The sequence below is a fragment of the Ctenocephalides felis genome, unplaced genomic scaffold (genome assembly GCF_003426905.1).
Source record: "Ctenocephalides felis isolate EL2017-DRISC unplaced genomic scaffold, ASM342690v1 CF-g0.4_SCAFFOLD_00845, whole genome shotgun sequence".
In the NCBI taxonomy this organism is placed as follows: domain Eukaryota; kingdom Metazoa; phylum Arthropoda; class Insecta; order Siphonaptera; family Pulicidae; genus Ctenocephalides; species Ctenocephalides felis.
In genome coordinates, this window is record NW_020536999.1 from 51,139,158 (window position 1) to 51,160,070 (window position 20,913).

The window sequence follows — 20,913 nt, forward strand, 5'->3', positions numbered from 1 at the left end:
TTAAGTTCATCCGTAAATAATTTAGGAATAATGTACGGGTATATATGTTATAATAAATTTTCTGTATTGTTTTCGAATAGCTTTTCATCGTTGAAAATCATTCAATTCGTTTTGACAATGTGTAGATGTTTAACAAATGGTGGAACGTATTAAGACATAAGGGTAGAGTGGAGCACAAAGGTTCAATTTGACTTTGAGTCAAAGAATTAGTAAACAACTGTTTGACTATGTTCAGAGAAACTCCCATCTAATTTAATAAATGCATCATTTTAGATATTTGTTTTTTGCTGTTTTTCAAAAAATTGTCTTCTAGTCATTTTCAATCCATAGGCTGGCTAATATGGGATGGCCAGGAGGCAAAGAGATTCAGTTATATTTAACCAAGTCAAAATATAAATTTTATGAGTACATTTTTTACAGGGATTACATTGTATATGGGTATCTGATACTTCAGCAGAAATATTCATCAGCAGAGTTGGAATAACTACTTACTTAATTTATTTCTTGTAAAATTTTTAAACTTAATTTACTTTTTTATTTCGCCACTCTCATGTAAGAAGCTTACATAGAGGTTATATAAAAAAAGCTGTTCATTCTAACTTAAAATTATGTACTGTTAATTTTACGAAACAATTAAATAACAAATACTTAAGAATTTTATTGAGGATTGAAAATTAAATGTTAAAAATATATTAGTTTTACTTGTTTTTGGGATATCGTTGGCGGACCTTTTCACCCGTGGACCCTCAACCCTTCTTTGCATAGTGATGAAAATTTCAATCATAACATTTAATCAACAAAAAAGGTACTCAAAACCCTTGTACTGTAAATTTGTTGTTGCTGGTAACATTTTAAGAACTATTGCGTACAACAAAACACAGTTGTAAAAAAATAGCAAACGTCACTGTCTATTACCAGGCCTAGAACTTGGTCATTCCACTTTTTGTTGTGACTCGAAAAAAGGGGCGAGATTTTAGTTTGTTATAAGGAAATAAACGGAGATATGAAATACAATAAAAATGAAAATGAGCGGAGTAAAAGTTTGTTTTCATGTTTTTGTAGTTTTTTGTGCAATTTATATCAGAACACTGTAAATAAATTTATCAAAACTATGTGATGGAAATTTACATTACTATGCAGTAATGGATGGCAAACAAGATTCTAGCACAAGATCATACTGGTCACAAGTTTTGATATGAGCCCATTATTTAGTTATCTTTACATTTTAATAACAATGATTTTCACAAAGAATATCTGCCTAAGAAGGCCCATAAATGGGGCTTCAAATTATATGTTGTCTGTGATTTGATGGGATTTGTCCACAAGTTTGAGGTGGACAAGAGAATACAGAGAAGCTCCCAGATGAACCAGATCTTGATGCAACAGGAAATGTCGTAGTTCGTTCGCTTTGTCGTGCCAAGAAAGCAAAACCATATCATATACTTTGATAATTTTTATACCTTTTTGCGACTGGTAGTTTTTTAGCTAAATCTGAAATTACACAGTGCAACAAAACAGTATAAAGAATGAAAAAGATTGAGTAAAAAATATTTTTTTATGTATTTACTACTGAGCTAAATATGTGACAATGCATGATGGTGTAAATTTCCATCATATTGTTTTTTAAATTGATGCTCATTTCTATTTACATTAGGATTTTTTAAAATATTTTTTCTTTCATCTAGAGCAATAATTACATCACCCTGATTTATTTTAACGAAATAGAAAAAATCATGCAGTTCAGGGTTAAGCCCTGTTCTACTCTATATATGTTTCATCTGTGTCAGTAATTGTTAAAATTGTATATCATTTTTAAAAAACTTTCAAATTTTAATTTATTGAATAATTCAATTCATTTTCCTCTCATTTAAAATGAAGAACATTTCAAATTTAGCTTTGAATAGGAATATAATATGCATCTAGTATATTTATGAATTTTATAATTTGTTAATCAGTTTTTAAATATATATAAAAATACAATAGAAGATGAAAGTAAAATCATTATATTTACAATAAATTCTCGAAATATACCGAAATAATAGATAATAAATTTATGTAAGACTTAATAATTTATTAATGCACCCGCTCGATTCGCTTTCAGAAGTTTTTGTTCCCAGAATATTTTATAAGTAAATATCAATAAAATTACTTGCTATCATTCGATTCGGAAATTTGTAGAGAGAGTAGTGAGAGCAATGTTGACGGCCAAACTAAAAATATGTACGTCACGTAATAACTCGACAAAGAATAAGAGTTATTGATTTTCCGATATCTTCCTTTATTTGCCGTACGTGATCTTTCCTGCTGCCAAATTTCTGGAATATATGTCAACAGAAAGCCGCGAGTGAGTGATTCAGTTAGCATCAAATATATTTCGATTCTAACGATCGCATTGAGATATTCCAAGTCGGGGCTTTGATGTTTCAAAGTATTCAAGAGTATTCAAAAGATTGAGTTAGATGGTACAGATAAAATGCGGAAAATATTTTCTAACTTGGTTCCCAGCAGAATTGAAATCTGATTTGGGCACATGCTTTTTTTGTTGTGCGCTTTTTAAACATACAGCCAAGTTCAAATATTTTATTTAAACATAGATTTTAATCTCAATAATAGTTTAGGTTAAGGCAAGGTACAAAAATTCAATTTGATTTTGAGTAATTATACTGGCTAAAACAAATGAAATACATCACAACCAAGACTTGATAAACTTTTGTCTTTCGCAACCCCATGTACGATTTCAAATTTCTTGACGACCCCATCTATGATTGCAAGTTTTTTGATGAACCCTTTATAATATTTATTACAACTGCTAAATAATTTAACATATAGTAATAATAATGAACAATAACATGAATTTAAATAAAAAAGAGTAAAAAGTGAAGGATAGTATTTACATTAAAATGAAATCCGTAGTATGATGATTATAATAAAATAAAAGCAAATAATAATAAAAATAAAATTAATAAATAAAACAATTAAAATTTTTGAATAATAAAAATAATACTAGAAAAACTATAAAATGAAATAAAAACAATAAGTGACAGATAATAATAAATATAACAAAATAACAATATTAAAAATACTAAGATAATAATAAAATAATATTTTTAAATGTTTTATTTATTTGGTAACGATATACATATACATATAAAATAAAAATATATAGTTTACGAATATGTTGAGAATCAATCAATTATCCACAAAAAAATTAATAAGTGATAGAGATTTGACTAAATGATATAAATATTTGACATTAAAATCTCTCGCAACTCTAGAATTTTCCGACGCTACCCCATTTGGATTCGCGACCCATAGTTTAAGAAGATCCTGATCATATCACATAACACATGTCAAACATATCGTACTATATCCAGCAAAATTCTCAGTTAATTCTTAATAATCGAAATATGTTTTCTACTATTTTTCTAAAATTTATCATCAGTCCCTTTTTCCCTATAAGCGGGATAAAATGAGGCTGTCAAGAAGTGAATAGATCCAATGTCTTTTTTTTAATTTCAAAATTAATTTTTAAGAATAACTACAATATTCTACCAGTGCTAATTATATATTTAAAGGACATATTTTTTACAAAGATAACATTTATTTATATAGCTTTAATCTAGAACTTCGTCAGGAATATTCATCAACAGAGTCGAAATAACTATTAATTTAAGTTATTTCTTGTAAAATTGATTTTTTAACTAAAATTACATTTTTCACAATCTTTCTTTGTTTACGTCTTTGTCAGGGTAAATGTTTAACTAATCCTTTTTGCCCCATTCACATTATATATAGCGATTATATTAAAACATCTGTGTTGAAACAACACATCTTATAAATGAATTTTTTAATTTATGAATAAATCAAAAAACGTATACACAAACATCTATATTGAGGTCTCATAAACTAAACAACAGTGCTCACAACCAAAAAAAACTTACAGAAAAAAAATACTTTTGTTATAAATTTTCAAGCAATATTGCCGTTTATCTCCAGTAGTTGAGAAACAAAACATAATGCTCATAATTTTCAAAATGCTAATTAAATACTTATCTAGCACCATGTTTCAATTAAAATTTGAGATTTTCGCTGTTAAAAATAATAATTTGCAGATCATTATAATAAGTGTTTATAGCAGATAATTATATTCAAAGATATGGACATAGTATAAGAGCTCAGTAATTCTGAACCTTCTATTGTTTACATTTTTTTTTCAAAATGAAATAAGTCTTCATATATATTAAAAAAAAGTTTGTCAAATTAATTAGATTATGTTCGTACAAAATAAAAACATCATTGTTCAAAAGCAGGAAATATTTGTTGGGCACATTTTTTCTTCACATATTAATTAGGTTGTATATGGTATCTCTAATTATAAAGCCTTGTTTGTTAGATTTTGTAATTGGGTCACATATTATATATATATATATATATATATATAAATATATATATATATATATATATATATATATATGAGATTCAGTTCTCAGGGCAATACATCAATTAAAAAATTTGTAAAAATATATAATATTGTAAACTTGGTTAAACTATCACAAATTTGAATTCATGTCTGAATTTATAATATTGAACGCTTCTTGGTGTACAATGATAAAGTATCAGTACTTGGAACAACATAAATAATATTTTCCTATTTCCACATATTTACATTCATAACCACGATCAAAAGGTCTTATAATTTTTGTCATACGTGTCTATTATTATTGCATAATTTTTATTATCTAGATAATTGTAAAATTTCCTAATATTTCAATTATGTTCGCCAATTATGAAGAAATGTAATTTCAAATTTTAATCTCCAACTTTTATTCCGTTGCACCTATTCGGCAAGGCTATCTTGATATTGGATAATAAATTTAAATTAATTCATTAAGTTCTTGGCTTAACGTAATTAGAACTGCTGCTTAATACTTTGAAACTTTGTACTTTATAAAATCGCAGATTAAAGTCGACTAGATACTTGCATGAGGAAAAATTATTTTGTAGCGGTAGTGTGTTCTAAATACTGCAGATAAAAGTTTTAATAATTATGAAAATTATTTTAAATATCCTATGGCTTTATGAGTATAAACCCAGAAGCTGCTCTTGTGTATAATGCTGTTATAATTACTGCACAGTAGTCGCTGGCATTTCAGCTTTGTCAAAAATGCGTCAATGTTGACATTTAAGTGTTGTATACTATAATTCCGCAAATTAGTTGTGAACTTCATTTTTTTTTCTGCTTCTATTTATTTCTGACTTCCATTCCGAAAGTGTCTATTTGTAGCCATCAAGGCACATTGCTTTTTATTGCTGTATTTGTCCTTAAGTTCATTAACAAACATAATAGTGAATAAAAAAATATTAAAAAATTAAATGAATGAAATTTTTAAAACAAAGTATTTTTGTTTTTGCATTTTTACTTTTTCTATATAATTTTTTTTAACTCTGTTTTATTTAGCAATCAGAAATAAATAAAGATTCTTATGAGCTAAATTAACAATATTTAAGAGCGATGTCTAAGAAGAACTCCAATGATAACTTCTTAATTTAACAACTAATATGATAATATTATATTAGAGCTAATCTAAGACTAAGTCTGAAGGCCAGTTTCGTTTCAATCTCCATTTGCCAAAAGGTTGTGTAATGTCAACTATTGATGGGTTCGAATGTGATTTCAGTGTGAGTTTGTATTTTTTCTTTACTTTTTTGAACATTAATTGCACCGTTTTCATGTTAAGGTCGCCGTGAATGGTTTAATTTGCCACGTTCCACGGAGAATTAAGTATTGTACGTAGAATTTTTGACTGTGTCCTCTGCATTATAGCTATATTCGATTTGTAAGGACAGCCCCAGAGCTCAATTCCGTAGGTCCAGATTGGCTTGATGATTGTTTTATATAGCAGCAATTTATTTTCAACGGAGAGCTTATACTTTTTACGCATAAGCCAATTAAATTATTTAATTTTGAACATTATTTGCTGCTTTTTCATTTTTATGTGACTTTTCCAAGTAAGTTTGCTGTCCAAATGAAGACCAAGATATTTCACTATGTTTTATTTTGGAATCTATATAAATTTGTGTATATTATTTTTTGAATACTGAATTATTATTACATTGTTTTTAAATGAATTTAGTTTCTAAAATATACATATTACAAATAAACGATTAACGAGGTAAATAATGATTATATAAAAATGGAGTAAATGAGTGAATATATGTGTAAAATACATAACACATTTATTTTAGGAATTGTTGGATTGATGGCCAATAGTTTTCTACATTTTATAGAATATGATTTTTATGAGAGATCATGAATAAAAATACATGAAAATGCATTTTATCCAAATAATACATCAACTAAGCAAAATGTACTGGATATTTCATTATATTGAATTTTCTAATAGTGAATGCATTACAATATTTGCAAAGATAAATGCAGATTTAATTATTGGAAATATTCAATTAATTAATCCTTCTTCGAACTTAATTTCTATGCTATACAAGTGCTTTTCATTGAGTCGTATTGCAATTTAATAATTCAATTTGAATTAGATTGTTAATTCAATTTGTCTCATTATAAATCTTTGAAGTCGCCTTCAATGAATTTAAAAACTTCAGTATTTTTTCATTATGATTATAGAAAAAATCGATGGTCTTAATTAATAAAATGCTTAAACTAAATTTTTGAACGATAAAATAAATATGTATGTAGTTATTAGAGATATTATTAAATAATATTTTTATCATTGAAACAAATACATTATTGTGTTTTCACTAAAAATTGTTTGACTAAAAATATTGAAAGTAACATTAAGTTGTATAAGTAAGAAAAGATGATCCTGTTTTTTACCTCCGGTGTACTCTATTTCTTTTAATATGCAGCATCATCATAAAACATTGTATTGCAAATTGATGATTTTTTATATTGTTGCTTTTAAAATAATTTGAATATAATTGCAAATATACTCATTATTTATTTGATTTTTTTTTCAGTTCCATGACAAACACTTTGAATTCTCTTGACTTGGGAAGTAATTCATTGTCTGCGATACCTTTCAGTGCACTACTTGGTCTGAAAACATTATCAAGGCTTGATCTCACCAGGTAATTTAATAATAGTCATGAATAAATATATTATTATTAGTCATCATATACTAAAAGTTCTGATATTCTAAATTAACTCCCAACTCTTAACTTTTTGATAAATTCAATATCTAACTGATTGTCTTATCATTTACCAGTTTGCATCAACAAATTGTTTTATTGGCTTCAGTTTAAGCAAACTTCTAGAATATTGAGTTATCATTAACATAAAATGTTGAAAATATATCCGATATTCTATAAATTGTGATAAAAAGACTGCTCATTTTTTCATATTTCTAAGGAAACCAAGCTAAAATTTATCAGACCGACAATAAACATCACTGTATCAAACAAGGTTTAAGTGGATGGAAATTATAATAAATAAAACTCTTCAAAGTTTCTAATGTTTTGCTATTATTTTAAATGAAGAATTCATCATTCTAATGAATTGAATTAAATGAATTATTTGAAATGAAATGATTGAATGAATATAATAAAGAAGCATCATAATGAGAATCATAATGAATTTATAAAAGCTAATTGTGAAAAGCTTATGATTTTTAGCATTTAATATTGTTACATACATGACAACGTACACGAAAGGGAATTTTCATAATATATTTTTATATTTATTTTGCGATACCCATAATTATATTTTCTATAACGTTTATTAAGAACTGAATTATTTTCTTATTTAAGACTGTGTAAAGACGTTTTCACTATAACTTCCTGCGTGTAACATGAAAATTATGGAAGTTAAAAGAATATAAATGCATAAAGCTCAAATACCTAATGCACTTGGCTGGGCTTCCAACTTTATGCTTTTGTTACAAGCTTTATATTTTCTTTATGTATCTTAATTGAAAAAATCTCTTGAAATGTGTTATTTGACTAGTGCTTTGTAAATGCAAATACTAAGTCTTTTCCGAAGCGATTCTTATTAAATTTTTGCTGGTTGGAAAAATAGTCATGTGTAAAATGGGAAGTGTAACTCATATACTGGGAATTTATTTATTAAAGTTAAATAATAAATCGCATGTTTTTGATATATATGATTTAACTAAACTTGATGTGAATGATTAACTTTATACTTCAAATATCTTTCTAAAAAGAATATTGTCAAATCCAATCATTAGAGACAATTTATAACAAATAATTTTTCAAATTTATGTTTATAATTAATGTCAATCGATTTACTGAAAATACTGCTTTCTTAAAAATATTATTAATTGATAAATTAAATAAAATGAATAATTATTATTCATTGTCAAAAGCGTTTGTAACAAAAACTAATTTTTAATTCCATAAACATGTAGCTATTAACATTTGATATTATTCACTTATTACTATAGTTTAATGGTCGTGATGATTTCAAATCACTTTAAGTATATAAAATTTAATATTTCTTATTTTGAAATATAAATCATCAGTTTGAAATAAAATGATCATAATGACCGATATTGGAAAATATAAAAAGAACATGATGAAATTTTTGAATTTAAAAAAAGAACACGATCATTTCATCCTATCTATAAGTTTATTTATGTAAATATGATTTTCAAATAGTTACTAAACGTATTCAGTAAAATATCTTATGCTTTGTAAATTGAGAGTCCATAATTATAATTTAATATAGTTATTTTTACTATTTTAACTTTCAATTTTATTAATCTTGTATATATTATAAATTGAACCTTACCTATCAATTTATTTAACTTTGTTAAATGGAATATTTATATATAGAATTTTGTTTGAAATGGAAAAATATATGATCATGTGTGCTCGGTGGAGTCTGTACGTTTCCATTCTATATCATCACGGTTTTCCATTAATTAAAGCTTATCACACATGAATATTTCCTATATAAATCACCAAGAAAAAACTTTTTGTGCACATACATTTCTTCTACGTCTTCCTTGCTACAAAATGTATTTTAATTATGATTTTTATTTATTTATTTACTACTTGTTGGGAACAAATATATCCAATAATATATTATACATTCTCACACAGTCTTTTTGACTTTCAGCAATTTAAATTCATATAAAAGACATTCAAATAAAATAGTATTCAATAAAGCAAAAATATAAATTTTGTCATTCTGTAATTTGAGAAAAATATATATCCATCAAATTATCGACAAATTTTCCCTTTTTGTGTAATAAAAAAATAACAAAATCAGTTTCAAAAAAATTTATAATAAAAATTACATTATGGTTTTAGCAACTTAATTTTTGTAATCTTTACTTTTTCTTTTCATGTATCAATATTTAAAACACAATATAGTCAAGGACTGTTTTTGCTAGAATTACATATTTGTAACTATAAATGACATTCATGGATGAACATACACATTGGGTCATCTAGTGTATATATATATACTAGATGACCCGACAGATGTTATCCTATACCCACCTCTGCAAAGCAAAAACTCCAATAATTTTTAATATCCCAACTTATACTTTTTAATATCCTTAATAACGTACTACCTCTGTGATTCATTTATGGTCTTAACATAATATATACGTTTTGAAAATTGCAGTCTTTTAAACTGTGTAACAAATTCACAAAAAATTATATTATTATAGTATCCGCGGTAAAAGTATAATATTACGATCAACTATTTAAACATTCCAATTAAATTAATTTGAGACACAATGAAACTTCTAAATAATTTTTTCAGTGAGTAATTTTTTTTTTGTATTTTGAAATAATTTAGTAGAGTAAGGCAAAATATGACATGCATAAATTAAAAATAATAATCTGTCAGACTAAATTATATAATGTCATCTACCAAACATATACTGTATCTGTTATTATTTTAATTTCTTGCATATTCTAGCTGCAATAATAATGTAGACATTCCATTTTTCTCATTCATTATCATTAATATATTATATTATAATAATGTCTTGGCTCATTATTTAACCTAAATTTAATTTTCAATTGAAATGACGTTTCTGGCCGATAACAGTTCTGTCGAAATGTTTTCAATGTCAAACAATGATAAGTTGTATTTTGCATTTTTATTTATTTATTTCTACAATATTACTATATTTACTTAGAATTTCTCTTAAAAAACTTCAAACAGATTTAACAAAATTTGAATAACCGCGTAAGAGGAATTTATACTCATACATCTGTACAGAAGAATTTTATATATATTACACCTAAGTCTGTTTTTACACGGTTTTGATATAACACGGTTTGAAAATTGAATATTTTTAATTTTTTTACACGATTTTATTCCATTTAGCACGATTTGAAATTTTATGTACTTAATTTTTTTTTGTCAAATTTAATTTTTGCGAAGTATGTTCATATCACAAAAAAGTATTCATGAAAAAAAAAGTCTGAAACCATCGATAGTATCGATAGTTTGCGAACACTAGCTTAAAGATTTAAGTGAATTTTATTTTTTACCTTAAAAATGAATAACCTATTCTTTTCGTTCACAACATAGTTTTGTAGTTCCTGAACTTGCCATACATTTAATTTATATTACTTTTAAGATTAGAGTGCATATCTTTTTTATCATTAATTACTATGCTTGTGAAAATAAGCATTATATATTTGATTTAATAAAATAAACATGAATTATTGTTCTTAAAAATTCTTGTTTTTCACTAATTTTAATAGATTTAGAGATTAGGAATAAATCACCCATTTTTGTATAAGATCAATGTTTTTTTTACACGTTTTTTTTACACGGCTTCTTTTGGAACCAATCTACCGTGTAAAAACAGACTTAGGTGTATATATATTCCCTGAATTGAGTTGGAGTTTAACTCAGCTCAAGTACCTGCTCCATACCTGCCCTAGGGCAGTACTACCCATTATTTTACATGTGATACAGAAATTTTTGTGAAAATAAATTGCGGTATATAGCTCTTTAAGGGTTATTTTTAAGTTTTGACGTAAATATATATTATCTGTCAAGTTCTATTATCTGTATTATTTTTGCAGTAATGAAATTTCTTCCGTCGCTGGAAATTGGGGCAACCTATCCGAAAGCCTGAGCACTCTACTGTTAGCAAATAATGACATATTAGAAATTCCGTCCAAAGAGGAGGTCGACGGTCCTGACCATTCCTTGCGAAATTTCAAAGTTCTGAAATCTTTGGACGTGAGCGGCAACCGTATCGGCCGGCTGTCTCCTAGATCGTTGCCCGACTCGTTGCGCAATTTAGACTTATCTCATAATCACATACAGCACTTGCCATGCGAAGACATAGATTTACAGGGTAATCTACGGAACGTCCATTTGCGAAACAACTTTATACAGAAGATACCAGATTATCATTTCACTAAAAACTCTCAGTTGGACACGCTCGATTTGGGTCTGAACAATTTGAAGTACATACCCAGTCGAATATTTGATGGCACGATCGCGATTAGAGATTTCATTTTAGATTACAACAGTCTTAGGAGCCTGAACTCTGGGGCTTTTAACGGCCTGAACTGCTCCCGAATCATACTCTCCCATAACGACTTGGAGAATTTGCACGAGGACACGTTCAAAGGCCTAGAACGACATCTCGAGTACTTGGACCTGGAACATAATTTATTAAGTACACTTCGTGAAGACACATTTAGAAAACTCAAGTCACTCAGCTACTTGTATTTATCTTCTAACGCCATAACGTACATCCACGAACTTCCGAACACTATAAAAGTTTTATCTTTGAGTAGTAACTCTCTAGAAGAAATTCCCGCAGACGCATTGAGAAATTGCAAACAGTTGTCTTATTTGAATCTTGGTTATAACGAAATCAGTGAGATCAACGCTTATGACTTCACGGAATGGGCAGAAAACCTGGAAACTTTACTTTTAAGGAACAATCGTATATCGAGATTAAACGACAACGTATTCATATCTTTGTTAAATTTGAAAGAACTCGGATTAAGTTTTAATGACATACTGTACGTAGAGAATAACTCTTTTGTAAATGTCAGTAATTCGCTGAAGATACTGGAAATGTCTTTCAGTTTATATCCGGAAGATTTACCAGGAGAAGTTTTAAAACAATTGCATAATCTCATGTATTTGGCTTTGGACAATAACAACTTCGAGTCGATAACGATTGAAACATTGTCGAACTTCAAGGAACTAGTTCATTTGAACTTAGCTTTCAATAGCATTCAAGAACTACCAGAAGATTTGTTCTTTAACCATGGATTCCTGGTTCATATAGATTTATCATTTAATTCTTTGAAAAGAATTTGTCGTCGAACTTTCTTTCAATTATCTGAATTACAAAGCGTGGATTTATCTTCAAACAATATTGCTACAATACATTCTTTCGGTTTTGCTTATTTGAGAAACTTGTTGAGCTTAGATCTTTCCGTAAACAACATAGAGAATATTCATGAATCGAGTTTTGCTCATCTGCCGAATATTATGCATTTAGATCTATCAAGTAATGTTCTGAAGCAAGTAGATCTAAAATCGTTTAATAACATTACAAACGAGCACACGCCTCTGAGTCTAAATATTAGCAACAATTTAATATCTACTTTGTCATCTGCGGACGGCGTTTATTATGTGCACACGCTAGACTTGACGAATAATAGGCTTTGCGATGTTTACAGCGAATTCATGAACTGCCTGGGAGGGTCTCTGCGAAAATTATATTTATCGTCGAACAACATTACAAGATTAGAAAATCAGGCCTTTGGTGATTTAAGTCTACTGGAAGAATTGAAAATTGATCATAACCAAATAACACTGATTCGGCGAAGAGCATTTTACGGTTTGGATAACCTACACATATTAGATTTGAGTCATAACAAAATTGAAGTATTACAGAATGAACAGTTTGCTAATTTACGCCACCTGCGTGTACTGAAATTGAATAATAATAATATACGATCTTTGTTCCATGATATATTTCAAAATACATTCATAGAACACTTAGACTTGAGCTGCAATGAAATAGTGATACTGCCAAGTTTAGCGCTGTCTGAGATCGGTTTCACTTTACGTTCTTTACATATCGGAGGTAATTTGATAGCCTCATTAGATGATGTCATGTTTATGGGTATTTCATACATATTAGACATTGATCTATCACATAATAAGTTCAAAAAGTTGCCGGAGAATATTTTTCAATCATCTAAACAGCTACAGTCTGTTGATTTAAGCGACAATAATTTAGTTGTGGATTTGGACGCTGTATTTCGCAGAACACCTAATTTAATGACTTTGAAAATATCTAACATAAAATCGAGGAATATTCCACAGCTTAGATTACATTCTTTGCGGCATGTTAATTTATGTTCGAACAGATTAGAAAATTTATCGACAGTCATAATGACTTCACTGTATGATTTGACTGATCTGGATCTTTGTGACAACAAACTAGTATCGGTACCCTCAGAACTGTGGTTCTATCTTCCAAAATTGAAATTAATCAACTTATCGAGAAACCCTATAATTAGTTTGAACGAAAATAACTTTCAAGGGCTTCCTTACTTGAAAACTATTAACTTGTTCAATCTTCCTGAGTTGAAGGAAATCCATTCTAAGACTTTATCCGGAATATCTTTGGAAAATTTACTTGTGGAAACTAACCAGCATCTACAGAACATGGATACTATCGGCAAAGTAGCTTCGGCTGTTCCAACCTTACGTTCGCTTAGCCTAAAATTAGCAGAAACCACGCTAAGTGTTCAACTTTTACATTCTACAAATCGAAAACTTGAAACATTACAAGTTAGTGGGCAATACTTATCGGTGATTCGACCGGAAGGTTTTGACAGTTTTCGTGGAAATCCGCGATTGACCATCAGGATAAAGGATAGTATGGTTTCCGAATTTCCTACTGGGCTGTTTTATCAATTGAGGAGAGTAGGAGATCTCGGAATTGACCTCCGAGGGAATGCGATCAACTATATTACACCAGAAGCATTTTATCCAAACAGCAGCAGTTGGCAGGCATATGGAACCAGATTAGTTACAGGTACTGTGCAATTCTATTTCAAATAAATGTTTTAAATTGTTTATATTGAATTCTTTCACGCATGAAATTATTTAATATAATTCAATCATTAATTTGTGTGGAAAATTACTGATTTTAAAGTAATATTTAGTTTATATTTATATCCGTTCTTTAATACGTTTGCTCACATATATTTTTTTTATTTTTTTTAAAGGTATTAAGTAGACTATTACCGCGGCGCGTAATAATTATAGTTGTTATAATTTGTTTTTCTGTGAATTCAATCAGTTATGAACTTGCGTGACTGAATAAATTTTTAAAACTCGTTCTCTAAACGATTTATATAATTGTGTCGAAATAATTAAAAAACAATTATTCTTAGTAATGATTGAAATTATACGTTTCATGTTATAACAAGAAAATCATCAGCATGGACTTATTTTTTTTATGCTATAATGCTACAATAACCAACGTCACAATAAATTACTAGAATTACGATTCTTCTGTATTTACATCTACAAAAAATAAAATGCAGATCATATATGTTGCAACAACTATGAAATTTTATTGCTCACACCATAAAAATGAAGTCGTAAAACTATATTTAATCTTGATCACTTTTGTATTCAAGTTTTATAACTATATTTTGTTTTGCATGGAAACATTATTTTTAATATATACTGGATATTTGTAGCACTTTATTTGCATATATTGCAAGCAGTTACGGTATATACCGTAGATTAAACAATTTATATTGGTATAAACATTTCAGGAATTTTACTTTTTATGAATAGAATATATTATTATGTGTGTATTTATTTTGGAGCGTTGTGTATTTAGCTGTAGTATGATAATTCCTAGAAATGTGCTTGCAAATATTTTAATCAGGTTCACTTTCTTTAACATCCTGATTTATAAAAAGCTACCATTAATTAAAGATGTAATAACATCTACTTATTGGTATAAAATTGCATTTTATTATATATATATATATATATATATATAAATATATTATATTTAGATATTTTTTAGATATATGTAATAGGTGCGATTTGTGCCTTTCGCTTTCTTATTTTTATACCTTCTAATGATGTATATTATCATCATCAAAAAAGATCTAAGAAATAGCCATTTATTTGCTATCTTTTTCCTTTATGCATTCATAATATTTTAGTATGCCATTGAAAAAAACGAATATACTTACGCAAATAAACGACTGCACAAATAATGAGGAAAATCTTTGTACAAAGAAATGAAGCGTGCAAATACTAGATGGTTGCTTTAGAAAATTTTATATCTTCATAAAAAGCGAACAAATTGATCATGTCTTATTATATTTTTATTAGCGTTACATTTACTCAGTAAAATTATAAGTGCAAAAAAATTAATTAATACCCATTTACCATAGAATTTCAACTTCTAGCTTTCTCTATATTTCACAACTTCTGTAAGTAAAAGCAATTGCTTCTAGTCCTGAACACCATATATATTATATATTAAATTTGTAGTTTTTTATTCGGTCAAACATTAATTTTATTCCTAATTTAGCTACTCCTATTTTTTTAAGTTTAACTTGTTTTAATTAGAGAATTAAATCTCTCTTTCTTTCATGTTGTACAAGATAATTAACTACTATTAATTTTAACAGCTGCTATTTAATTTTTAGATGATAGTAACTTTTGGAAGTAATGATTTGTTGTGGTAGAATTGGCAATATATCATAATTTTTGTATAAAATAGAAAAATTACTTAATAGATTGGTCTACATTGTTAAAAATTGTCAAACGTATATAAATAACCTTGTTTATAAATACATTTTTCTTATTCACACTGATAATTTCAAGCCACAGTTAGTACAAAAAACGCGCAAACTTCTGGTCGAATTTGCCAACATACTTTAATACATTTTTTTAAAGTAAGGTCTCTCAAAATCTGAAATTCATAGTTTAACAAAAACACTTATTTTTAGGAAACTTGGGAAAATTGGAAATTTTGACTATGTTTCTAGACATGGTTACGGTTTCACAGTTAAATAAACAAAATTAGTAAAAGTTGACCACAATAACCGAAAAATGGTCATAATTTAACCAAAAACTCTAGGTAGGACTTAAAAGCTCACAAATTCCTAACAACGTGAATTTTTTTTCTAAATTTTGTCAGGACACTTAAGGCTATTTCGGCTTGGTGTTAAGGTCTGGGACACCCTATACTCGTATATAGAAGAATATTTTAGATATCCATACGAAAAATCTTTTAAAGAATCTTTCTCAAGAATCCACCTGAAGATTTTTTTTGGAACATAGCTTTGTTTGTTCTATAATAATTGGACAGACGCCAAAAATTCTTTTTGTTTTTGATAACTGTTTATTAGTTTGAACTTAAAATACAGGTAAGTCCCGCATAACACGGTGCTTGTATAACACATATTCGCTCGAATACGATTTAAAAATTGAGACCATCCCTCTTATAACACAGGACTTTTAAAAACACGGGTTTGCTATAACAGGATTTGATAAAATAATAAATACAGTGAAATCTTACGACCTTAATAAAATAATAAATACAGTAAAATCTATGAAAATATTATCTTTTTTTTTGTAAAAAATTGAGCATGGAAATGAAAGTCGTACAAAAATGCTCAGAGTATGAGAATATCTTGCCAAAAAAAACTACTGTATTTGATAGGTAATTTAATTCTTAGGAAAATTGAATAAATATAATAATATTTGGTATAAAATTATAATATGTAGCTTTTTTTATTTTTAGATCGTTAGCCCTGTTTTTGTATTAGTTCTTTGTCCCGTATAACACATATTCGCATTCACGGTTTTAAGAATGTGACTACTTTATTATACGGGGGTTACCCAATACCCAACACCCAAAAAGTTCAAATAATATTTGAAACAAACTTATTATCACAAAAAATTGCTCAACTATACTTTGTTTTCTAATTAATTAACTAATTTATCTTAATCATTTTTCCGGAAAAACAAAAATATATTACATATCAGATTACCACATGTGTTGAGCAACAAATTAGATATATTATATATTATATATTAGATTGCTATGTGTAGAACTCTTCCAGGTACAAAATATATTATTAGCATATCTAAAACTAGATGACCCGACAGATGACCCCACGCCTACAATTTTTTAATATCCTTTACTAATATTTACCGTTTACCTAAAATAATGATTATTGTTTTTGAAATTACTCCTCACACCAAAATGCATACACAACAATATGAGCGATGATAAATGTAGAACTGCCTTAAGGGGGTTGTTCGTTTTTTTTGTTTTTGTTTTTCTCGAAATGCATTTATCATAGAGATGCGGGTTTTTTTTTTTTAAAAATACAAAATCATAGAATATTACGAAATTTTCTTTTTCTGAAACAAAAAAAAGAAACTACGTTGAAGAAGATGTTTGAATCCAGTCTCCCTACCAAAATGAAAAAAAAGCAAGAAGGAAAAAATGGCAGCTATTTAAAAAAAAGTGTCAAAAAAGGCCTTTTTTTGGGGCGAGAAGCTTCGCAAAAATTTTTTGCGTATTGTTATCAAGTTGTTTGAGGTAGGGGGTAGGGGGACTAGGTATTGCAGTGATGAACAAATTAAAAAAAATGCAAGTCGATCCGACTTGTAGTTTTTTTTTAATTTGTGTCACCGCATTGAAAAAAGTCAATTTGAGAAAACCTATTCAAAGTTTTTAATATAATGTACTAAATACACCATTTAATTTAATGTACTAAATACAGCATGGTGTTCAAGGATGCTGACACATTAAAAAGGTCATGTGCATGAGGTATTATAATGAAAAAGAGAGCAGCTGGCATACAATAGCTCGGGGAGCGATAAAAAAACGGTTTCAGAGGATCATACATATAGAGATATATATATCTATAACTTCGTCAAAAAAATAGATATTGAGATGATTTTTTTTAATAATTCTAAGGTTTTTAGCTTTCATAATATCAAAAAATCTCAAAATCGATTGTCATTTTTTTTGCGCCCCGTCGCCCCCCCTACTATTTTACCTGTTTTAATAGTATATTATTAAAATTATTATCATTAATTAATATTTGGCTTTTGATATAATAGCAATAAAGGTCAAATTGATTTTACGTTTTAGTTAGAAAACGTTTGTATGTGAAAAAGAAAAGGGCTGTGAGCCCGGAAATTATTCGATTTTTTCTCGCCGTAAGAACTATCCTTAGACTTCAACGAACATTTTAAAAAAGGAATTTGTCAAATTGGTCCAGGCGTTGTTGAATTATGCGCTTACAAACACATTCATTTTTATATTATATTTTTATATTATAGAAGATATATACGTGTATATTTTGGATTATTTTTTTATAATTAATTGTTGCTTTGTATTATGGTTTGTTTTTACTCATTCATTAATTGCTATAAATCCTACTTTGCTAAAAAAAATGCTCGACCGACTTAAAATGTTAACTTTACCTTACGAGTGTATTACCCAGGCGGGCTGCTGATGTCCGACAACCCGCTCCAATGCGACTGCGCCCTAGTCTGGCTCGGCCACTGGTTGCGCCGTTGGCTCAGGGAGACCGTCCAGACCAGGACGGTGTCCTCCAGCGAGGCCAGGAGGATGCAGGCGCTGGCCAGGGACACCACGTGCTCGCAGCAGCACAGGGCAGGCGGTATCAAAGCTCTGCTGCTCCTGAGACCAGACGATCTACTCTGCCATGCTAGTCCTCTGACCAGTCGAGGGATTTTGGGAGGAGGACCAGTGGATATTGTTTTGTACATTGTCGTGTTTTCTTTGATACATTACGTTATTTGTAGACTGTGATAATTAATTTTGTGATTTAATTAGAGAAGAGGATTATGTCATAGGAAAATGTGTGAAGAAGAAAACAGATATTTTATCGTTTGAATGGATCTATCAAATGTGTTCGAAGTATTTCGGTCATTGCAGGAAATACCAGAATATAGGTAATATGTTTTTACTTCTACTTAGATATTATATATTGGTCTTACCTACAAATTTGTTATATAACTATTTCTAATTCGCTTTCTCAACATTAATATTATTTTTAATATGGACTACGAACTGGGAATCTGCAAACTTACATTATTTTATAAAAGCTATTTTAATTTTAATTGAGAATAGTTTTAGTTGAGAAGCATTTAAGGGGTATTCTACTGTAGAATTTTGTAAAAATCGATTTTTTTTTTCATATTTTCAAAGTTTAGTTATTCAAAAATATGTCATTAAAATTTTCAAAATTACATTTATTTCCTGAGTTATAGCCGTTTTAGTCACGTGGCCTCGGTTCGGGTCCGACTTGTCTCAAAATTTTGAACGCGTTTTTCTCGGAACTACTTTTTTCGAGCTGGCGGTAAGGATGTCTCGAGTTCTAATTAACCGATTTACTTCAAATTTGGAGAGGATCTTCTCTATACATCGCTTTATCGCATGGACCTTTCCCAAAACTATAACTTTTCATTTAGTATTTTTAAAAAATTCGGAATTGTTAAAAAAAACATAAAAAAAAATTTTTTTTTTTCAAACTGCCGCCATTCAAACAAAATTTTTTTTTTAACTTATCCAAGGTTCATACGATAGCGGCATCTATAATAATTAAGAATCTATCTATTTTTTATGCTTCAGATCACCAGGAGGGTTGGAATCATGCACGCCAGGATACCCTCTTTTTTTTTTGAGCTCCCACTTTGACTGCTCATAACTTTGTGAATTTTAATTTTTTTTTTAATAATTTTTTTATGTAATAATAAAATATCAATAAACAAATGATAAAATATCGATAGTAAAAATATTATTTGTTTCCTTTATACAGCGCTTCAAAAACCGGACGAAATTGATACCTTTACAGTAAAATACCCCCTTAAAAAAGCTCACGGACTCTGGTTAACCTGACATCGTGCAGTAACGATGTTCATTTTCACTTGAAAACATAAATCAAAAACATGTTTCCAATTGAAAATAGGCCATTTTGTTTTGTTTGTTTTAAAATGACATGATAAAAGAGAATGTAATATTTTTGTATTCAAATTTACAATCCCAAAAAATTAATTCATAAAATAGTTTCTACTGACAGATAGAGTTCCCATGCAAATTATTTAATAGTTTCTTTCATATCCACTAATGGTTGAAACGTATGGAATAGTATACTATTCCATTCTTTATAAAGATGTTTAAAAAATCTGTACTTCCTCTTTTTTACTTGATGTTACGCCTTTCCAAAATTTATTCATTTATTTCAACATCAAATTTAACTACTATATACTTACATATATATAAAGTGCAGAAATATAATAAAAAATATTTATTTGCAGAGTTTAAAGTAAAATTGCGTTTTAAGATGCGCAACATCTATTTGTCAATAAATCTTAAATTTTAGCAAAATTCATTGTAACTACCATATCCTAATTTTGCAGTATTTAGGTACCATTCTTTCAATAATATAGTCAATATTAAATTAATATAGCTTTTATTTTAAAAAATCGTTTTAATCACACGTTCCGTTCAAGTTATAAATTCTTAAATTTTCTAAAATTATGTATTTTTGAAGATTCCTCTCTAATAATTACACGAAAGCATATCATCGTAGTGTTAATTAGAAATGATTATGGAAAGGGACGATTGACAAATTAACTATAATAATTATAAATTTAAATGATAACTAATCATGAAAATGAAAAATATCGGATTTTGTTTATTGAATAATTTTATGTAGTGATTTAGAATTTAGTTAATAATATATATGTCAATTTTTAACAATTGTGATATAACTTATTTAAGAATTTTGAAGACCACATATAAATTTTCGGTTTTTTAGGCTTTTTATATTAATTACTGATTGGCCGAACTTTATGTTTGATTTTAAACTTGACCTTTT

General features: G+C 28.1%; 1 protein-coding gene across 1 annotated transcript; it reads left to right on the forward strand.

Annotated features, from left to right (window-relative positions):
• The first annotated feature begins 6,993 nt into the window (after window positions 1-6,993).
• LOC113385152 (chaoptin-like) lies at window positions 6,994-19,931 on the forward strand. The gene is made up of 6 exons (XM_026622970.1): window positions 6,994-7,104; window positions 11,050-11,162; window positions 11,193-14,045; window positions 18,511-18,793; window positions 18,867-18,985; window positions 19,852-19,931. Exons 1-6 carry the CDS (start codon window positions 6,998-7,000, stop codon window positions 19,929-19,931), a joined length of 3,555 nt encoding a protein of 1,184 aa, XP_026478755.1. The 5' UTR covers window positions 6,994-6,997.
• Window positions 19,932-20,913: the final 982 nt, after the last annotated feature.